General features: G+C 40.2%; 1 protein-coding gene across 1 annotated transcript in view; it reads right to left on the bottom strand.

Moving 5' to 3' along the window:
* PDE11A (phosphodiesterase 11A) overlaps positions 1-22180 on the bottom strand; it is a 439743-nt gene that overhangs the window by 286935 nt on the left and 130628 nt on the right. The window contains exon 3 of the mRNA XM_006151668.3: positions 4057-4146. Within this exon, the coding sequence (XP_006151730.1) occupies positions 4057-4146 (90 nt within the window). The remainder of the gene's footprint in view (positions 1-4056; positions 4147-22180) is intronic.

Raw genomic sequence — 22180 nt, 5'->3', positions numbered from 1 at the left:
AAAAAAAAACAAGATCCAGGCACTGGATAGAAAGTGGTCGAATATGGAAGATTTACTGCTGAGTGAAGCAAGCCAGCTATGAAAGAAAGATATTGTGTGTATCCAGTTAATATATACCAACTATCTGCACTCTGGTAGAGATGGAAATATTGGAGGGCATAAAAGCAGTGAAAATAGTTATGGATCCTGAAGACAGTGTGGAACAGGGGATGGAGGGAGAAGGGAAGAGTATAGAGAAGAAAATCAGGAGAAGTAATAGGTATGACATTTGTGGGACACAGAAATGGTTTATTATCTGTTAATGATAACATGTACAGTATTCTCAAGCGGACTGGTCTGAGAAGCATTTCATTTTGGGTAAATTATCTTTAACAAATAAAATGATGTATAGCAATCGAATGTTTAAAAAACTCATAAAATGTATATCTAAAAAAATCTGAGAAAAATTGGAAAGCTGTTTGCTGATGAGGATGTATATAGTAATGTTTTTTATTTGTTATTTTTTATTTTTAAATAACATGCATTTTTAAGCTTGTTTTAAATTATATTAATATGTGCTTGTGAAAAATAAAAATTAAATAGTAATATTTTTGTCTTGACTGACATGCATGATAATCATGCTGGAAAAAGAAATGTTATACACTGTAAACATATATTTGATTAAATGTAATATAAAAAATAATAATAATGAAAAAAAGAAATTGGGGACTGGCCACACTATAACCCCTTCTCCTCCATTCTCTTGGGATTTTAGACACGCACGCACACACACACACACACACACACACACACACACACACACACAAGCCCAGCGTGATTTTCAAGATGCCAGGTCTGGGACTCAAACCATAATCCACCATGTGCAAGTCCAGCTCCTTAATAACTACAGCACCTGCTGGCCCCATAATAATATTTTTAAAGAGTAAATAAGCCTCATCTCAAAATCTTCTAGTGGCTTTTCATAACCCTCAGAATAAAAGCCAAAGTCCTTGCATGCCCATAGGCCTTTCTACCTATCTCTGGGCTTCTAGCCTGTCTCTTCATCCTCACTATTTTTTTTCACTCTCTCCTTTTCTCTCTGCTCTTTAAATACAGCAACGAAGCTTTCTCCTAACCTGGGACCTGGGCTTGATATCTCCCTGGCTTGCGTGCTTGCTTCAGGCCTTTGTGTGGCTTTGCTCCTTCATTTCATTCAGGTTTCTGCTCAGATGGCATTCCTTCATAGAGACCTTCTTTATCACCCCCTAAAGTAAACATCTTCCTAATTTAACCCTTCCATAAGCAGTCTCTATTCCTTTATCGCCCTTTATTTTTCTTCATAAAACCCATCACCTACCAGATACTATATTATTTTTTTATTTATTTCCTTGTCTTTCATCTATTGTTCTCACTAGAATAGTAAGTTACATAAGGGTAGAGACTTTGGATTGGTGGTGGTGGAAGATAACCACACAATAAATACTTATAGAATGAGTAAATGAATTGTGCCTTACATGAGGATGCAAAGATTGATGATGCATGAAGTTTTCCATAAGGAGTTGATGCTATAGTTGGAGAGGAGGACCATTATTAAACAATGTAGTGTGATAGATGTCCACAATAGAACAGCAATAGAGCACATTCAGAAAAGAGTAGTAAGAGAAGAAGGGGAGATGAACTGGAAGGATCTGGGCCCTCACAGATACGCAAGGCAGGAGGGAGTGGGAAGGGAGATTGTACACCAGGCATTGAAACTAGAGGCAGAAATGTAGTTAAAAGTATGATAAAATGAATCAGATTGTTTTCTGAACATTCAGGATTTTATTACTGGAATGCAAGATGAAAGGAATTGAGTAGATATGTGGCTACAGATGAAAAAATGATATAGGTCAGAGAAACAATGTGGTCTATCATGCTAAGAAAAATGATTGTAGTAGTCTACTGTATTCATCTGTTGACTATGAAATATTCATAATTCATAATATTTAGCAAGTAAAATTTGTAATTAGTTTGATTACCATCCTAGCTGAGGGTTTCAAGCCTTTTTGAACATCTTGTTAAGTATATTTGTAAGTTGTGATGGCAATCGTTCTATATTTTAAAGTAGAATGAGTCTAACATAATTTAATTATCTCTATATTATAAATTATGTTTTAAATTATATATGCATTGGTAAGTGCTGGCAAGGCTGTGGTGAAAAGGGAACTCTTTTATACTGTTGGTGGGCCTGTAAATTGTGAATTATGGAGATGAATATGGAGGTTTGGCAACGATCTACAAATAGAACTATCATATGATCCAGCAATTGCACTCCTGGTATCTACCCAAAGGATAGGAAAACACTCAGAAAAGCACTTGCATATCTATGTTTATGCATATCTATGTTTATTGCAGCATTATTCATGATTGCTAAGACATGGAACCAACCCAAATGTCCATGAACAGATGAATAGATTGAAAAAGTGTGGTACATATACTCTATGAAATACCAGTCAAACATAAAAAAAAAACAAGACCCTGTCATTTCATAGAAAGTAGATAACTATGGAAGATTTACTTCTGAACGAAGCAAGTCAGTCTATGAAAGAGAGACGCTGTATGTCTCCAGTTAATATATGCCGACTGTCTGCACTCTGTGGCAGAAACTGAACGACCAGGGTATATAAAGGCATGGGAAATGGTTATGGATATTGGAGACTGTGTGCAAAGAAGGTGGGAGATGGGGGAGAGTGAGAGGAAAAGAATCAAGGAGAAAAATAAAGAGGCAAGACATTTGAGAGATACAGAAATGGAGGATTGTCTGTTGATGATAATGTGTATGATATCTCCAGCTGGACTGGGGTGTAGTATATTCATCTTGGGTAATTCAGAAGTTGTAATAATGTACAGTGATTGAATGTATAAAATAAAATAATAAAAAATTATATATGCATTTTTAAATACCAGTCTTTGCTTAATTACTATTTCATTCTGAACTCATGAAGATATTTGAGATCAATCCCTCTAAGTACGCTTCTTCAAATGCTATTAAGTAGTTTTTTGCGTTATTGTCCTAAGTGTCTGGTGTTGCTCTCCAGAAAACTTTTCAATTCAAAACCAAAACCTAGGGGGTGAATGAAATCATGTTTCTAATATACCTTGCTTCTTTTTTTATGTTTTTGTGTAAGGTGTGTGCACTCACAGGAGAAAGACAGAGACAGACAATGAGAGGGAAAGTGATAAATCATCCCTCCCCCCACACAGCGGGGGATGGCCACATCACAACCCCTTTTCCCCTTTCTCCTCCTGGGATTTTGGGCACACATGCACACGTGCCCAGCATGATTTTCAAGCCACCAGGTCCTGGACTAAAACTGAGCTTGGCTGTGTAGGAGTTCAGTTTCTTAACTGCTACACCACCTGCAGGTCCCTACCTTGCTTCTTAAAAGAGCAAAATTTTTGAAAAATTACCAAATCGTGTCATTCTTTCACAGCTATAAGTAAACAAGAATACACCTGCTGCTTTACACTATAGATGTGAAATTAATTTTACTTAAAAAAAAAAAAAGGGAACCAGCAGTTAGTATAATGGCTATGTCGCTGGACTCCTACGTAGTAGACCGCGGTTCGCGTCCCAGACCCAGTGGCTTAAAACTCACGCCGGGCGCGTGTGCATGCGTGCCCAAGATCCAGAGAGGAGAATGGAGGAGAAGGGATTGCGGCGTGACCATCCCCTCTGGGGAGTGATTTCTTGCTTTCTCTCTCTATGTCTCTCTCTGTCTGTCTGGTGAGCGCACGTGCCCTATAGCAAAACCCTCTCAAAATACAAACAAACAAACAAACAAAGCCCCAACTAACAACAACAAAAACAACCACAAGCTTCCACTTCCCCAAACCACAACAGAGAATTTGTGTTCACTTTCATTTCAGGTTATTGTTTAAAAGGTACCTTTAACCATAGCCTTGCAGGATTATATGAATAAAAAGGATTGTTGGGCTATTAAAAAATAATGTGCTATTTTCAAAACACACAATGGCTCACAGAAACTAGAAAGACAGCTCTTTGAAGATTGTCAGCACGGTTTTCTTTCTACTTACCCTACTTCTTTCATATTCTTTCCTTGAGGCAGCAAAGAGCTGAGCATTAGAGATGGCAATTCCACAGAATGGAAGATACATCTGCATAACCTGAGGCAAAGAGGTTGAAAGCATTAGAAGAGAAGAACACTAGAACACCAGAGGCTGAACTAATTTCGACATGTCCTGCATATGCCTGACTGGAACACTATCTTTTCAACCATAGGGATTGAGTATGGAGTTGTTGATACTAGTGTTTTGACTTTAGAAGGAATATTTTTCAGAGTTAACCATGAGATAGTGTAAATCAAGCTTTACCAGCAGAATTAATGTCTTTGAAGATATTAAGTAAAGCCACAGATTATGACAGCAATGATACAGGAACTGTCTAGAGCCCTATATTTCTTCTTAGATTCCAAAAGAGTGAATAAGCAATTTATCTGTGATCTCTCTTGAAATCAATGCTTGTATTCACATTCACATGTGGACGTGGGCAGGATATAAGAGAATTCCTTTGTATGTATGTGCCTGGGTCAGGAATCACCGGGACCCTAGATTTGTCAGGTACTAGGTTTAAGCATTCTTGTTGAGATGAGTCCAGAGGAAACTTAGAGACCAGAGGACTTGGTAACCTGCAAAAAGCTTTAACTGTGTTTACTGCTTTGTGACATAATGGGACACAAATACAAACTGGTGGAATGGTTCTAGAGAAGCTGTTGCAGGAAAGGCTGGGAAGTCTATGAGAGAGAACTCTTCTATGGGAACACACACCCAGCTGGGATGGGGCTGGCCATAACAAAGACTTTCTCATGGCAAGAGTCTTAGATCTAGGGGTTTTCAGTACTGCCTGCGACTCACTCAAATTCATCTCCAGAATCTGATTCGAGAGAGAGAGAGCGTTAACAAGTAGAAACTGTAAAAACGATTTCATTAAACTTTTCACAGCATGGAAGAAAAAAGTGACGTTGCTTTGGGGACTTCTCTAAAGCAAAAGGGAAAAGGCATGTTTTATATCAGTTGCTCTGTGTCTCTGTCTCTCTCCCTCTTACGCAGGGACACCACTACAGTGCCTTATGAAGAGGTGCAGAGCATCAATAGGGACCAGTTCCTGCCATGCCCAGCGGAGGGCAGCGCAGTGCTCACTGTGAGCAGGACCACAGACCACCATCCCAGGTGCACATGTGAGACACCTCTGGGACACCTGGGACAGAATTACCTGGAGTGAAAGGCGATTTTGCAGAGGACTTGAGGAAGACAAAAGAGAAAGAGCTATTCTCATTCCTTATTATTTCTATTTCATTAAAATCTTGTTTCAGCTACCCGAGCATGCTCAAATTCATCCTAGAGTCCCTGAAAGAATTTCAGAGCCCGATAAAAGCCAAAGCTATGATTATACTTAAAAAAGAGTGAAACGATAGGATCAGTGTTAGGAAGAGGTTCAAAAATCATTGAGTTGAGTATTTTAGGTCTTTTTAGGATAAATTTCTTCCCTGAATTTTCGCACTGCCTTGTAGGATTAGGTGTTACTTGTTAACCACTCTTTCACTCCTACTTACTTCCCTCCTCCTTACTGCTCCCCTCAGACCTTAGTCATTTTGTCCATAAAGTCACTGACAGTGTAAAGTTATTGACACAAAGCTGCCAGATATTCCACCACAATTTATCTGACATTAGCCAGAGTAAGGCCACTTTCAACCTCACCTACATACTCAAAAAGTACTTTTTTTGCAGTTTTTTTGGATTTTTTTTCTCCCATGGAGATAATGACTATGATGGCGATAAAGAAGAGGAGCTATGGGCTACTTATTTTAACTTTTCACTATTTATCTTTTTATTTAATTTGTCTATTTTTTTTACCCCCAAGGGCCAAGTTTATGGTGATTTGTAAGTCAAACTAAGAAGAGAGTAACCAAATAATGATATGAAATGCTTTCCAATATATCATAGGCTTGCGTTACTTCATTTTTAATATCTCCTCCATTCTTCTCTTAGGATTCTGGGCACACATGCACATGCACCCTGCATAAGGTTTAAGCTTCCAGGTCCTGGACTTGAACCGTGGTCTACTACATGCAAGTCAAGCGACATAACTATTATGGCAACTGCTGGTTCTGGGCTTTTTATACTTGGCATTCCTCTCCTGTAATGCAGCCAGAGTTTAGGAATCAACACAAATGCTGATACTGGGACTATAGCTATCGCTGTGAATAATACACTGTCCTTTGTCACTGATCTAAGAGTTCCATGTCTTCTGATGTCTTCTACCATCATCTATGATTCTACGACAGACTACCTTGCTAGTTCTTCACATGAGCTCAAGCTAGAGAGTAAGTGGTGAAGCTGGATTTTTGAATCCAAGCAGCCTGACCCTACATTCTCCTGCTTTCCAAACTCTAATATGTCTTTCAAATCATCAGTACGATGTTTTTCGTATCATTAGTATGACGGGTCAATTAGCTGTAGCATTATAAGACACACTGTTACAACTAGAGAAAGAGGGAGAGAAAGCATCCTCAACAGGGTCTTGATGCCACTCTCAGTTTCAGCAAGACCCAGATCATGGGCAAATGCATGCCACACATACACAAAGAGATCTTGGGAACCAGCAGTTAGCGTAATGGCTATGTCGCTGGACTCCCACGTAGTCGACCGCGGTTCGTGTCCCGGACCCGGTGGCTTAAAACTCACGCCGGGCGCGTGTGCGTGCGTGCCCAAGATCCCGAGAGGAGAATGGAGGAGAAGGGATTGCGGCGTGACCATCCCCCCTGGGGGGTGATTTCTCGCTTTCTGTCTCTATGTCTCTCTCTGTCTGTCTGGCGAGCGCACGCGCCCTACAGTGAAAATCTCTCCCAAAAAAAAAAAAAAAGAGATCTCCAGATATGGCACAGGAACCTTCCCTGTGTGGGATTGCTATGCAGAGAATGGCGTTTCACCATTGCGCCACCATCTGTCCCCCTTGAAGTAAATTCCTTAAGAGTAGAAGTAGTCCAAGACACTGTGCAAGCAGAAAGCAGTTTGGGAAGAGCAGACACAACTTGGTTTCCAGGGATAACAAAGCATCATCCTCAGGTGGTTGTCTGTCTAGCAGCTGGTTTAAGGGAAATCCTAAACAAAACTGACCACAACTGACAGACATCAGAGTGTGGTTATAACGGCCAGACTAGAATGTTCAAACAGAAAAGAAACTGCCTTCACGAGGACCTGTTAGCAGATAGTCAGGCCCCAGCATTCAGGGGGAAGCTTAGCGTTAGATCACACTCAAAATGATGGAAAGGAGGGAAATGGAAGAAAGGAAGAGCCTGAAAGTCCAGGAGCAGCCCAAGGTCGTACTGTCAGTCCATGGTAACTCTCTTCAGCCTCAACCAAACTTGCTTCTGTTAAACCTAGTTTTCAGCGTAAGAATTTTGAATTTGCAAATACTTTTTCCATACAGTATAAGCTATCTTTGTGTGTGTGAGTTGCACAATGTACTATCGAGAAAACATGTCAGTCAGATTGGTATGATTAGTTCTTTAATCTCCCCTACTGTGTCTGACACCACACTCCTTTATTTGGTCTTGACAGATGAGTGGTATTTACTTGTCGCAACCTCAGGAAAAGCAACTCCACAGTCTTCCTCCATTTTAAATGTCTAGTAAATGTCACTTTCATGAAATTTCCTCATACAAATGTAACAAACCCCTCATATCAGTCTAACTCCAATTTTTATTCTTCAGTAGAGAGGAGAAATGAGAGAAACCGTGCTAATTTAAGCCAATTATGAAACATTTAGCAAGGCATTTTGAATGGCAAAATAGACTCACACTGTCTTATTTTGTATACTGTAATTTTTCAAGTGAATGCGTCTACAGCAGCATCCAAACAAAAGCAAGTGGCAAAACTGACAGCCTCCTCCCTGTACTCAGCATATACAGAGCAGCTCAATTCAACAAGAATCACCTGACTACCTTCTCAGGTCGGCACTGGAGTAATGTGGTGAGTACAAGAAATCACATGACACCAGCCCTAGTCCCTCATGTGCCACCAATTTTAATTACATTCACAAGATGATTACGAGCCAGCTCAGTCTCCTTCGATACTTCCACAGAAAATATATCTTAAAGCTCAAGTTACAATTCTAGCATTAAAGGTCTTCCAAGACTGGGCTCTAGCTTTATCTCCTAGCTTATGCAGTCTGTGTTTCTGCTAAACTGAATGATTGCACCAGCTCAGTCCTCCAAAATAACCTACCTTCAGCTACGTCTCCACACTCTGCGTCATCTGAAGTTGTTTTTGCCTTCAACCTCCATTTCTATCTATCAGAATTTTAATGATCAGGCCAACTCATGGCCTGGTGGTTAAGACAGCTGGGCCCTATACGGCCAACTGTGCAGTTAGAGTTCCAGACCTGGCAGCCTGCCAGACACATCAGGTGCATGAGTGTGCATGCTTAAAATCTCAACCGGAGGGAGAGATGGAGGAGAAGAGACTGAAGCATGACCAAGCCCCATGGTGGGCTTTTGTCTTCCCTCTGTCTCTCCCTTTGTCTGTCTCACTCTAGTGAGTGCATGTACCTTGTGGCAAATTAAAAATAAATAATGATTATTTTAAAATTTGTTATATTTAAGTTATTATTTTAATCACATACATTTTAAAAATACAAAATATTATACTGATTTTAAAATCATACTTCTTTTATATTTTCCTGAAATTTATTGAAACATTTCAGATGTATGTTTGTATCAGTGTCTCTGTTATTAGAACCACTTTTTAAAAAACAGTTGTTTTAATTTTATTTGTATTATTATCATTATTTTAATTTGACCAGAAAAAGACAGAGTGAAAAAGAGAAGGAAAATGAGAAAGCAAGCCATCAAGTCTGAGAATCAAACTGTGGTCAACTATGTGGGAGTCCAGTGTCTTAATCACCATGCCATCTGCCGACCCCTAGAACCACTTTTTAAGTTGTTTTTTCAAAAAATAATTATTTATTAATTTTATGAATTATTATTACTATTGTTATTATTTTCCAGAGAGTGAGAGAGAGAGAGAGAGAGAGAGAGGGAAAGCAAGAAAGCAAGCCAGCAGGTCCAGGATTTGAACCGTGGTTGGCCATGTGGGAATTCAGCACCCCAACCACCACACCACTTGCCGGCCCCTTTAAATTGATTTTCAATTAAGTTTTACAAAATAATCACCTCCACTGTGACCTAAGTTAATTGAAAAGAGAGGCAATGAACAGCCTTGGAAGACAGAAATATCTCCTATCAGAGCAAAGGGAATTACTGTTTACAATGCAGTATCAAAAAAACAATGTTCCCCTCTGGGTCGAGGCTAGGCCTGCTCACTGTCCATTACAGAAGACTTTACATTTGAGGTTCCTCTCATATACTGCAATTCCCTGAATAATCTGTGTATGCTGCTATCACTGAACATTTTATCCTAAGTTATAAGCACCTATTCACATATCATTAACAGCATTGCTTTCTTTCATTGTCCTATGCATATGTATTTATGAGCTCTGACACATGGTAACTTAGTATTTGTAATTGTAAGGTAAGGTCCCCAGTAACAATTACTAAAATCTGTAATAATTTTCTTCTCTGAAGACTGATCATAAAATAAACACATTTTGGGGACCAGCAGTTAGCATAATGGCTATGTCACTGGACTCCCATGTAGTCGACTGCAGTTTGAATCCTGGACCTGGTGACTTAAACTCACGCCGGGTGCTTGTGCATGCATGCCCAAGATCCCGAGAGGAGAATGAGGAGAAGGGATTGCCTTGTGGCCATCCCCTCAGGGGGGTAATTTCTTGCTTTCTGTCTCTCTGTCTCTTTCTGTCTTTCTGGCGATTGCACGTGCCCTAGAGCAAAAACATCTCAAAAAAAAAATAATAAAATAAACACATTTTCATGAAAAACAAAAATATTTACCACCAACATTAAAGGATGTTATAAAGTTTAGTCTTTGGGGAAAAAATGCTATCCCCAAAGAGAGGAAGGGGATACTGGGAGAAATGAAAAAGAAAAATCTTGGCATGCATGTGGGTAATCATAAGCAAACTGACTAATAATAATAATAATAATACTGTCTAATTGAAGTAACAGAGCAAGATAGAATTAGAAACAAAGTAAAGGTGACACTGGAAACAGTGTGGGAAGGGAAGTGGGAAATGAGGGACAGTGAGAGAGGGAGAATTAAGGGGAAGAAGAAAGAAGCAACATTGGAACCAGCAGTTAGTGTAATGGCTATGTCTCTGGACTCCCACATAGTCGACCGCGGTTCGTGTCCCGGACCCGGTGGCTTAAAACTCACGCCGGACGCGTGTACGTACGTACCCAAAATCCCGAGAGGAGAATGGAAGAGAAGGGATTGCGGCGTGACCATCCCCCCTAGAGGGTGATTTCTCGCTTTCTGTCTCTATGTCTCTCTCTGTCTGTCTGGCGAGCGCATGTGCCCTTATAGCAAAAACCTCTCCAAAAAAAAAAAAAAAAGAAAGAAAGAAAAAGAAAAAGAAAGAAGCAACATTGAAGGGACCCAAAATGGAAAGAAATCTACTGATTATAATGTATACGGTAATGTCCTTGACTGGACCTTTGTGCAGTGTATTCATGATGGAAAAATTCATCTGGTATGCTGTGATGATACACAGTGATTAAATGTTAAAAATAAGTTTAGAAAAATGTATTTTAGCAGTTGGAATATTTAAAAAAAAAGAAAAGAAGGGACCAGCAGTTAGCATAATGGCTGTGTCACTGGACTCCCATGTAATCGACCATGGTTTGAGTCCCAGACCTGGCAGCCTAAACTCACACCGGGCGCGTGTGCTGTGTGCCCAAGATCCCGAGAGGAGAATGGAGGAGAAGGGATTGCAGCGTGGCCATCCTCCCTGGGGGGTGATTTCTCACTTTCTGTCTCTGTCTCTCTCTGTCTTTCTGGCAAGCGCATGTACCCTATAGCAAAAACCTCTCCAAAAAAAAGAAAAAAGAAGAAGAGAAAAGAAAAGAAATTAAAAGAAAAAAAGCAATATGTATACCAGGAAGGTAGTATTGAAAGTTAAAGTCTTTAAGTCCATCTTATTTAAGAGGCTAAAGATGTTTAATTAAGTCAAGTTATACTTAAAATTTCTAATTTAGGGCTGGCCCCTTACAAAGTGGTTAGTGCTATATGGGGAGAGAGGGATCCCACATGGCCCACTGCAGTTGGAATCCCAGTCCCAGAGACTTGAAAATCACACCAGGCACATGTGCCCAGGATCCTGAGAGGAAGGAGGAATAGAGTAAAGGGGATGCCACTTGACCGGGCCTCATTGGTAGGCTCTCCCTCTCTCATGTATAAACATGCCCTGTGACATTAACATTTTTTCTAGTTTAATCACAAAAATAAAGGAAATAAAGTGTAATAGAAAAAGGAATAAATGGACTAAGAAAATAAAATTGGTAGCAATTGGCCATCTTAAATAGGTAATTGGATTGCGTATGCAACTAAAATGCTGTGCTGCTAGAGCATCAGCCATCAGTCTAATTCTTTATAAATTATCTATCTGTATCTTGGTTTCTTTAGGACTTCTTAGGTTTTTGGAAGCCAGTTTGAGCTTCTGCAGCCTCAATCAAAGGCGTAATTAAATCATACAAAACACTAACATATACATTGACTGAAAATTACTGTGGATAGAGACAATAGTATACTTTCATGACTCATTGCACATTGAGAGAGGATCTTGATTAACAAAGACAATGTTCTACCCTGTGTCATTCATTGGCATGGCAATTCAATACACTGGGGCCAGAATCAACTGCACTATGGATATCCATTTGACAATATGATCCATGGTTTCTAAATAAATGTACAAGAGAAGCAGGTAAATACAGCTTTGAAATGAGAGTAAGAGAAATACTAGTGTGAAAATAGCCAGCGTGGAAGAAGAAAATGTACTCTAGTGACTAAGGAAACCAGATCTCGCATGGCCAACTATGGTTCAAACTCAGCTCTGCAGGCGTGAAAAGCATTCTGGGAATGTGAGCATGCATGTCCCACGTCTCAACAAAACGGGGAAATGTAGAAGGCAGAGCAGTGTGACCACACCCTACTGGAGCGTATGTTCCTCTCTTTGTCTCTTTCTGGCAAGTACACTTTAAATGCTTTCTGGCAATTAAAAAAGAGAGAAAGAAAATAAAAAAACAATATTTTTATACCCCTTTCTTTTCAGTCCCAGTGCAACAGATGTCTTTTTCTTTTTTTGTTTAAAGATATACTGCTCTATCCTGCTTTTTGTGAAGTTCCCCCAACTCAACCAAAATACCAATTTGGCCTTCACCATCTAGTTTCTGAATGCCAAAAGATCTAAAAAGCCTAATGACTACGGAGCTAATGAGTCTGTATACCCTTGTGCAGCACTTTTCAGCTTGAAAGCACTTTATGAATCTCGGCTAATTAATCTTTACAACATCCCACTCAGAAAGGGAGTTAAACTGAAAATCATTAAACAGTGTTAAAAAAGTCACTTTAGCCATGGAAACTCCTGAAAGTATCTCTAATAAGCATAAAATCTGAGCACTGGGCCTTCCATCAAGGCACTGAAAAAAGACAGTAGGTAGCTGGACCTTTTAAACTTGCGAGCCATAGAGAAAGGCTATTAAAGCCCCATGATCTGGTCTGGTCCAATTACGTGAGTAAAGGATGCTGGAGGTCTACATGGAAGATTCTCAGTGAGGGGCCTAGGACCGTCCTCTTTTTGGGTCCCCATAAGGCAAAGTAACTTGAGGAGCCATGTTACTAGCTGCTAAATCAGTGGGTGAGTTTTCCTCCCTACAGGCAGCACTCCCTCCCTTGTGCAGATGCCCACCACTGCACTTTTAGTCTCTCCTGCCTCCAGGCTTTAACCATAAGGCAAAGCTTCACTGATATGGGATTCACTGGTTTGGAACTGGGAATGTTTTAAGATTGTTGTGATTCAGGGCCAGCAGGTGGCATGGTGGTTAATGGCGCTGGACTCCCACATGGCTGACTGTGATGTGAGTCCCAGAACTGGAAACTTGCTTTCTCACTTCCTCTCTTTCTCTCTCTCTGCCTTTCTCTGTGTCTCTGTAAATATTAAAATAATAATAATAAAGTTAAACAAATAGTTATCTAAAAAAATGGAAATAAAATTTGTTTAAGATTGTTGGATTCAAATGATAAATAAGATTTGTCAAATAGAATAATTTGGAAAATAATGTATCAGAATATGGAAGCAATCACTTTATTTTCATATTAAAGAAACACTTTCAGGAATATTTTAGCAATAGAATATTAAAAATAATTTTAAAATGAATTTAGAATTTTCTAGACTTTCAGAAGAAATATCAACTTCAAGAATATGTTTTCATTCACTGCCATCTTGTTTCTATGAAAACTCAAGTAAAGGTAATATGTGGGACTTCTATGTCAAGAATCAGAATCATAACTGAATCTTGTTAATTCACACCAAAATGTGGATCCTTGACTAAAGCATGCCTTTTTAAAAATTAATTATATACTACCCTCTGCAGAGAAAACCGTCTCTAAAAGATATACAGAAACATAAAATACTGACTTTGCTTTAAAAAAAAGAAAGAAAAAGAAACATGAAATAGATCATCCAGTTACATCAGTTACATGTGGTTTGGAATTGTCCTCTGTGAGAATTAGTGGGGCGACCAGCGGATGGCGTAATAGTTACATCTCTGGACTCATATGACTAACTGCAGACCCAGCGGCCTAAAACTCACACCAGGCACATGCGCATGCATGCCCAAAATCCCAAGAGGAGAATAGAGGAGAAGGGATTGCAGTGTGGCCATCCCCTCAGGGGATCATTTCTTCCTTTCAGACTCTATCTCTCCAGGGAGTGCACATGCCCTATAGCAAAAGTGTCTCCAAAAAAATGAATTAGCACTCTACAAAAGAGGGTGGAGGACTTCATTCAGAAAGATGAGGAAGAACAATATGGCAAATAAGGAAAAAGGAAAAGTTTTGTTTTAAGAGAGATTTTCTGCTGTAGGTCGTGTGCACTCACCGGAGAGACAGACAGAGAGTGAGAAATCATCCCCCAGGGGGATGGTCATGCCGGAATCCCTTCTCCTCCATGGTCCTCTCAGGATTTGGGGCACCCACACACATACATGCACCTGGCCTGAGTTTTAGGCTGCTGGGTCCAGGACTTGAACCATGGTCAACTATGTGGGAGTCCAGCAACATAACCATTACACCATCTGCTATTCCTGGGAAAGCTTTGTTTTTAGGAGCTAAAGGCAAGAATTAGACAAAGGAGTAGATATTCTGTGAGGAGCAGAGATGCAGACAAGAGGCCACAAGGAAATGAAGCAAGGCAGGCTCCTTATTGATCCAAAATCAGGGCAGAGCACGTTCAAAAGCGCGAATCTGTCTTTTTTTTTGGAGAGATTTTCACTGTAGGGCGCGTGCGCTCGCCAGACAGACAGAGAGAGACATAGAGACAGAAAGCGAGAAATCACCCCCCAGGGGGGATGGTCACGCCGCAATCCCTTCTCCTCCATTCTCCTCTCGGGATCTTGGGCACGCACGCACACGCGCCCGGCGTGAGTTTTAAGCCACCGGGTCCGGGACATGAACCGCGGTCGACTACGTGGGAGTCCAGCGACATAGCCATTACGCTAACTGCTGGTTCCCAAAAGCACGAATCTTTATGGACTCCTGTCCCCTTATTTGGGTAACCTCATCACTCTTCTTTGGCTCTCCCTTCTTAAAAGATGGCAAGGTAGGTACTTCTGCCTCTGTCCTTGGGTATTAAAGCTGGGACTCCAGGGGTATCAGAATGAGCACCCTTCCATCATTCCTTCCCCTCTCCTACAAGATAGTATTGGCTGAAATATTCCCAAGAGGCCATGCTTATCCAAGTAGACAAACTGAATCTAATTCCTGACAAGTAGACTTGTAGCATCAACCAGATTATTTTGACATTTTAGAGGTTCTGGTCTGCTGACTGCTTAAATGATGCAGGTACTGTTACGTCACCCAATAACTTTATATTTATTTGATACCATCCCTCATCCCTATAACTTCAGAGAAGCATGTCTGGAGGCAGTTCTTAACCCCTACTCTTTACAGACATTCCATTGAAGGGAAAACACTGACAGAATCTGTTATAGGAGCCACATCCTTTCTAAGTTAATTTGCACAGGAATATGTTGTTCTATTGCATTTTTGTTTATTGTGCTTCACACATACGGTATTATTTACAAATTGGAAGTTTGGGACAATGCTGCCTTGAGCAAATCTATGAGCACCGTTTCCAATAGCATGTTCTTACGTGTGTCTGTGTCTCATTTCGGTACCTCTTTCTCACAATGTCAACCTTCTTGTGCTATTGTATCCATTATTGTGATCATGACTCGTTATCTTCAATGTTACTATTGTAGTTGCATAGGGGCACCACGAACAGCACCCATATAAGATGGACAACCTTATTGACAAACGTCTATGTTCCACCTCCTCCTTCTTCCAGTCATTCCCCTGCCTCTCTCCCTCCTCACACCTCATTATTTCCTGAGACCCAACAATATTCAAATTAAGCCAATCAATAATCCTGCAATGGCCTCTAACTATTCAAGTGAAAGGAAGAATCACATATCTCTCAATTCAAGTCAGATGCTAGAAATGATTAAGCTTAGTGAGGAAGACATGAAAAGCTGAGAGAGGCCTAAAGCCAGGTGTCTTGTGCTAAAGAGTTAGTTAAGTTGTGGGACCAGCAGTTAGCATAATGGCTATGTCGTTGGACTCCCATGTATTAAACGTGGTTGGAGTCCCAGACCCAGTGGCTTAAAATCACGCCAAGCGTGTGTGCGTGCGTGCCCAAAATCCCAAGAGGAGAATGGAGGAGAAGGGATTGTGGCGTGGCCATCCCCCCCCACCCCCGCCCAGGGGGTGCCTTCTTGCTTTCTGTCTCTCTGTCTCTCTCTGTCTTTCTGGCGAGCACACGCGCCCTATAGCAAAAAACCTCTTAAAAAAAGAGAGAGTTAGTCAAGTTGTGAATGCAAAGGAAAAGTGCTTGAAGGAAATTAAAAATGCTATTCTGGTGAAAACATGAATAATAAGAAAGCAAAACAGCCTCATATTGCTATGGAGAAAGTTTCAGTGGTCCAGATAGAAGATCCAGATGGAAAGTACGTATATTGTGTTTTAGACACCATGTTATTGTACGCTTAACAAACTACTGTAGTGTAAACATAACGTTTTAAATTTGTATTTAATCATTGAACATCTGTACAACATACACGTGGTTTTCTAAGTCTGCAGGGGTGCATGTCAATCAAGTCAAAGATATTATCACATATATCATTTTTGACAGACAGCTTTACATTCTCGTAACTGTCGAATGTTTTCCCTGAGCCTCTTCCTCCCACCTCATACTATCTACCCCCTCCTATACAGTGTCTGGTATAAAAATCCAGTGACTTGTTTCATTGCAATATTTATTTTATTATGGTGGTTTGGAACACAATCTGCAATTTCTCTGAAGAGCGCCTGTATTTTTTTTTTCTGATCATAGATTTCAAAAGAAAAAATTCCTCATAATTTTACCACTCCATGGTAACCACTCTTAAGATGCTGCATCATATCATTCCATTTTTCTTCTTTCTTTTTTCTTTCAAATAACCCAAGTAGGCTGATGAAGGATTAAATCTCCTCCTCTAGTCGGGTCAAAGAATGTGGTATTTAGATTGTAGTCTGTTAGTAGTACAGTAATCCCTGCTGCTAGTACAGGTGGGGATAGAAGTAACAGCACGGCAGTAATTAATACTGATCAGACAAATAATGGTGTTTGATATCGGGACGTTGCTGGTGGTTTTATATTAATAATGGTAGTAATAAAGCTAATGGCTCTTAAAATTGAAGAAACCCCAGCAAGACGTAGCAAGAAAAGTGTTATGTCAGCTGAGGCTCCTACATGGACATGTTGCCTGCTAGTGGTGCGTATACTGCCCCTGTTCCTGCTTCCACTACTGACGATGCTAGTGGTAATGAAAATGAGGGCGAGAGGGAACCAGCAGTTAGCGTAATGACTGTGTCGCTGGATTCCCACGTAGTCGACCGCGGTTCGTGTCCCGGACCCGGTGGCTTAAAACTCACACCGGGCGCGTGTGCGTGCGTGCCCAAGATCCCGAGAGGAGGATGGAGGAGAAGGGATTGCGGCGTGACCATCCCCCCTGGGGGGTGATTTCTCGCTTTCTGTCTCTATGTCTCTCTCTGTCTGTCTGGCGAGCGCACGTGCCCTACAGTGAAAATCTCTCAAAAAAATAAATAAATAAATAAATAAATAAATGAGGGCGGGAGCAGTCATAAATTTATATTATTTATTTGTGGGAAAGCTGTATCAGGAGATTCAATTATTAGTGGGACTAATAAGTTTCTGAATCTATCAATTATAATGGGGGGACCAGCAGTTAGGGTAATGGCTATGTCGCCCAATGGCCATGTAGCCGACTGCAGTTCGAGTCCCGGACCTGGTGGCTTAAAATCACACTGGGCGCGTGTGCGTGCGTGCCCAAGATCCCAAGAGGACAATGGAGGAGAAGGGATTGTGGGGTGGCCATTCCCCCTCGAGGGGGATTTCTCGCTTTCTATCTCTCTGTCTCTCTCTTTCTGGCAAGCGCACGTGCCCTGTAGCAAAAACAAACAAACAAACAAAAACAAAACAAAACAAAACAAAAAACCCACTAAAACAATTATGATAGGTATTACTATAAAGAAAATTACCATAAAAGCATGGGTGGTAACAATAGCATTGTAAATTTGATCACCACCCAGAGCGCCAAGGCCAGCCTGATTCAGCACAGATAAGAAGATGTATGGCTATTCCTACTATTCCTGGTCAAGCACAGAATAGCCAGTACAGTGTTCCAATATCTTTATGGTTAGTTGAGAATAATCAACAACTTACTAACAGGTAAAATGGCTGAGTACGCACTAGACTGTAAATCTGAAAACAGAGGTTGAGCCCTATTTGTTCCATGGCCTTGTGGTGAATATTCATATCGAACTGCAAATTTGAAGAAGCAGCTTCTATTCTGCTGGGGCTTCTCCAGCCCTTTTTTTCTCAATGGTGGGAGAGGTAGAGTTTAATCCTATCCATATTTTATCTGTTTTTCCCCCCCACTTTTTATAACTAGCTATCATTAACTATTACCAACTTCTTTGGATGCAAAGTATCCTATCATATATTGAAGAAAAAGAAAAAAAATGTAGATTGGTGGTGGCCTGGGTCAGCGGTGAATAGGATACACTATAACGGGCGTAGAGGACTTTACTGGGGATGCGTTCTAAAACTGATCGCTGACGCTAGTTGCACCTCTCACTCGGTTAACTAAAAGTCATTGAATTTTTTTATGTGGATTGAGTAAATTTTGTTATATGTAAAATGTACCTCAGTAAAATTATTAAAAATTACCATAAATATTCCCTTGTATGAATTAATTTTTTTTTTTGGAGAGGTTTCCGCTATAGGGCGCGTGTGCTCACCAGACAGACAGAGAGAGACAGAGAGAAAGCGAGAAATCACCCCCCAGGGGGGTTGGTCACGCTACAATCCCTTCTCCTCCATTCTCCTCTCGGGATCTTGGGCACGCATGCACATGCGCCCAGCGTGAGTTCTAAGCCACTGGGTCCGGGACGCAAACCGTGGTCTACTACGTGGGAGTCCAGCGACATAGCCATTACGCTAACTGCTGGTTCCCTGAATTAATGTCGTTTACTGTTGTCAGTCATATACCATTGAACATTTAAGTTATTTCCAACTATATATTAATATTAATATTGATCTGGGGTTAAACATCCTTGCAATTAAATCTTTGTGCATCCCATGATTACTTTATTAGAATAAAGCCCTAATATTGGGACTTACTGGTATTATTTAGCACACACTTAATATAACACGTCTCGGTACCAAGCAATATTGTAAATGCTTTACCAGTATTAATTCACCGATGTGTGTGTACTTTTTTTTTTTTCTTTTGCCATAGGGCTTGTGTTGGATAGAGACAAAAAAAGAGAAAAAGTGAGAAATCACCACCACCCACGTCGCCCCAGGAGGGATGGCCACACTGCAATCCTTTCTACCCCATTCTCCTCTCAGGGTTTTAAGCATGTACATACACATGCCCAGCATGTTTTTCAGTCCACTGGGTCCAGAACTTGAACTGCAGAGTCAGTCACGTGGGATTCAGTGCTTTAATCACCATGCCACCTGTTGGCCCATGTGTGTACAATTTAAATAACTCCTAACAATACACAATTTTGTTTGTTGTTGTTAAAAAAAAGTACAGAAGGGCATAAAATAAGTTTAATTTCCTGTCCACTATTAACTTCCTTCCCAAGGGACAACTCCAGCTAGATTTTATAGTTTATTATGAATGCTTAATTAATTCATTTATTTTAATTTAAAAATGTATGCTACAGGGCATGTGTGCTCATGGGAGCGAGAAAGTGAAAGAGAGAGAAGGAAAGTGAGAAATCACCCCACGGGGGGATAGCCATGCCAAAATTCTTCTCCTCTATTCTCCTCTAGGGATTTTGGATACACATGCATATATGCCTGGCATATTTTTCAAGCTGTTGGTCCGGGACTTGAACCGTGCAGTTGACCATATGGGACACAGTGCTTTAACCTCCATGCCACCTGCTGGCCCTATTCTGAACATTTAAAATGGAATGCATACTATTGTATAGACTTTGAGGGGTGTTTATAAACCTAAGTGAGAGCACACTGTAAGTTGTTTTCTTTACATATTAGTGTTAAGAGAACTGCTATATTCATCTTAATCTCTGCAGAATATTCTAGAGAATGGATGTAACCATTACATTTATAGTTTTTCAATTTTACTCTGTTTCAAATAGTGCTGCTGTGAATTTCCTTACAAATGCATTTGTGTACTGGGACAACACTTTTTCTGGACAGATTCCTATAGTAAAATTTTAAGGTCAAAGAAAATGTGCATGAAATGATCTCATTAGTCAAGCGAGATCTTATTACTGCCAAATCACACTCGCAAATTCTCTACCATTTTATACTCCCACCAACAGTAATCAGTATTCATTTACCCCCACTCATACAACATTTTGTACCATCATTCTTTTAAAATCCTATCTATCTGACAGATAAAATTCATTCTCATTTTTTGCACTGATTTACATTTATTGATGACTAGTGAGACTGAACATTTTCCATGATTGATTGGTTATCTCTATTTTTAAATACAGTCTCTTGTTTCTTTTGCTCATTTTGTAACTGGAAATTCATCTTTTGCCTATTGCTTGGTAAACACTCTTAATATTTTAAGAACACTAACTATTTCACTTAATATTTTAAGAACACTTACTTGTCATCAGCAATTGTCATGTTTGATGCAGTCCAATAGGCCTGCAAGCAACGACTGCTTTGTCTAAGATGTATAAATATGATAGTTCAGTAAACTTGTTTTACTCCTTCTCATGGCATAAAGAACTTTTACAAATTTATCTACGTAACCCAGTCAGGGTTATTTTTATAAGCAGTTGACCTAAATATCTCATCCCGCCATTCATCCCATTCATTTTTGTAACTCAGAGCTCCTTCAAGAAGTCAGTTTGAGCTGCAGTTTGATCTAGGCATTCTTAAGGTTTCATCTATTCAGATCATTCTGATTGCCACTTACCAAGTACAGGTAGAAACGCAGGAAGCTACACTACATAGTAACTTAGGGCATCAACACCCTGTCACTAAAAAACAATCTTATTTCATAATCAATGTGTAAAGAGGAAGATTCCTCTTATACTATTTTCTGATGAAATTTTTTTTATTTGAAATATATTCACACTGTTTTTTACTGTTATATACCTACCATTACAGTATCATACAGGACAGTTTAAAAAATCTCTTGTACTTCACCCATTATTCCCTCTCTTCTCCTCAAACCCCTGGAAATCACTGATCTTTGTACTGATGCCATAGTTCTGTCTCACTCAGAATGCCATATTGTTGGAATCGTACAGTGCATCTATACTTTTCAGACTGGCTTCTTTCACTTAGCGATATCCATTTAAGGTACCGCCATATCCTTCCCTGCCACGCCCCCTTTTTTTTTTTCAAGTTTAATTCTTCCATGAGAAAGAGGGAGGTACCTCCAGCAGTTTCTTCATGCTACCATCTACCCCAGACTCATACGTGCCAGCTGTACACAACATGGACAGAAAGATCTCAGGATGTGAACTCATGACCTTCCCTGTGGCCTCAATATTGCAGAACTATGTGCTACCACTGTGCCACCATGGCTAGAGTCTTTTCATCTTTTTACAGTTCATTTATTTTTTCTTTTTCATTATTAAGAGCGATCAAATGGAAGAGAGAGATAGGTATTTTTTGACAAGATCTCACCAAGTTTCGGCCCTTCCTGTCACGGGCTCCCAGTTAGCTAGAAAGACAGGCATGCACCACCATGCCCAGCCTATCTAGGTTGGGCCAAGAACTGAACTTGAGCCTCCCATGTGGCTTTAGCTATCATGCAGTGGTACCCTCCCACTTGCATCTCCATAGCTAGACCAATAGTTTATTTCTTTTTAATGTTTTAAAAATATTTTTAAAAGACTTTTCCTATAGGGCATGTATGTTTGCCAGAGAGACAAAGAGAGGAAGACAGAGAGACAGAAAGTGAGAAATCACCCCCTGCGGAGACGGCAATGCGACAATCCCTCTTCCTCCAGTCACGCACATACACATGCCCTGTGTGAGTTTTAAGCTGCCAGGTCCAGGGCTCAAACTGCTGTCAACTATTTGGGAGTCCAGAGACATAACCATTATGCCACCTGCTGGTCCCAAGTTATTTCTTTTTATCACTGATTAATATTCCATTGTCTAGAAAACAACAAAGTCTCTTCATTCACTCACCTATTGAAGGATATCATGATTGCTTTTAAGTTTTAACAATTATGAATAAAGCTAATATAAACAGTCATGTGTTAGTTTTTGTGGGGACATGTTTTCAACTCATTTGGATAAATACCCAGGAGTGCAACTCCTGGCATGTATAGTAAGAGTGTGTTTAATTTTGCAAGAAACTATAAAACCGTGTTCTAAAGTGACAATGCTATTTTGTACTCCCACCACGACTGGCAGGGGATTCCTGTTGCTCCC

This window comes from Tupaia chinensis, unplaced genomic scaffold (assembly GCF_000334495.1).
Source record: "Tupaia chinensis unplaced genomic scaffold, TupChi_1.0 Scaffold000322_1, whole genome shotgun sequence".
Taxonomy (NCBI): Eukaryota; Metazoa; Chordata; class Mammalia; order Scandentia; family Tupaiidae; genus Tupaia; species Tupaia belangeri.
The sequence above is the reverse complement of the archived record's forward strand: the minus strand, read 5'-3'. Positions and strand labels throughout refer to the sequence as shown.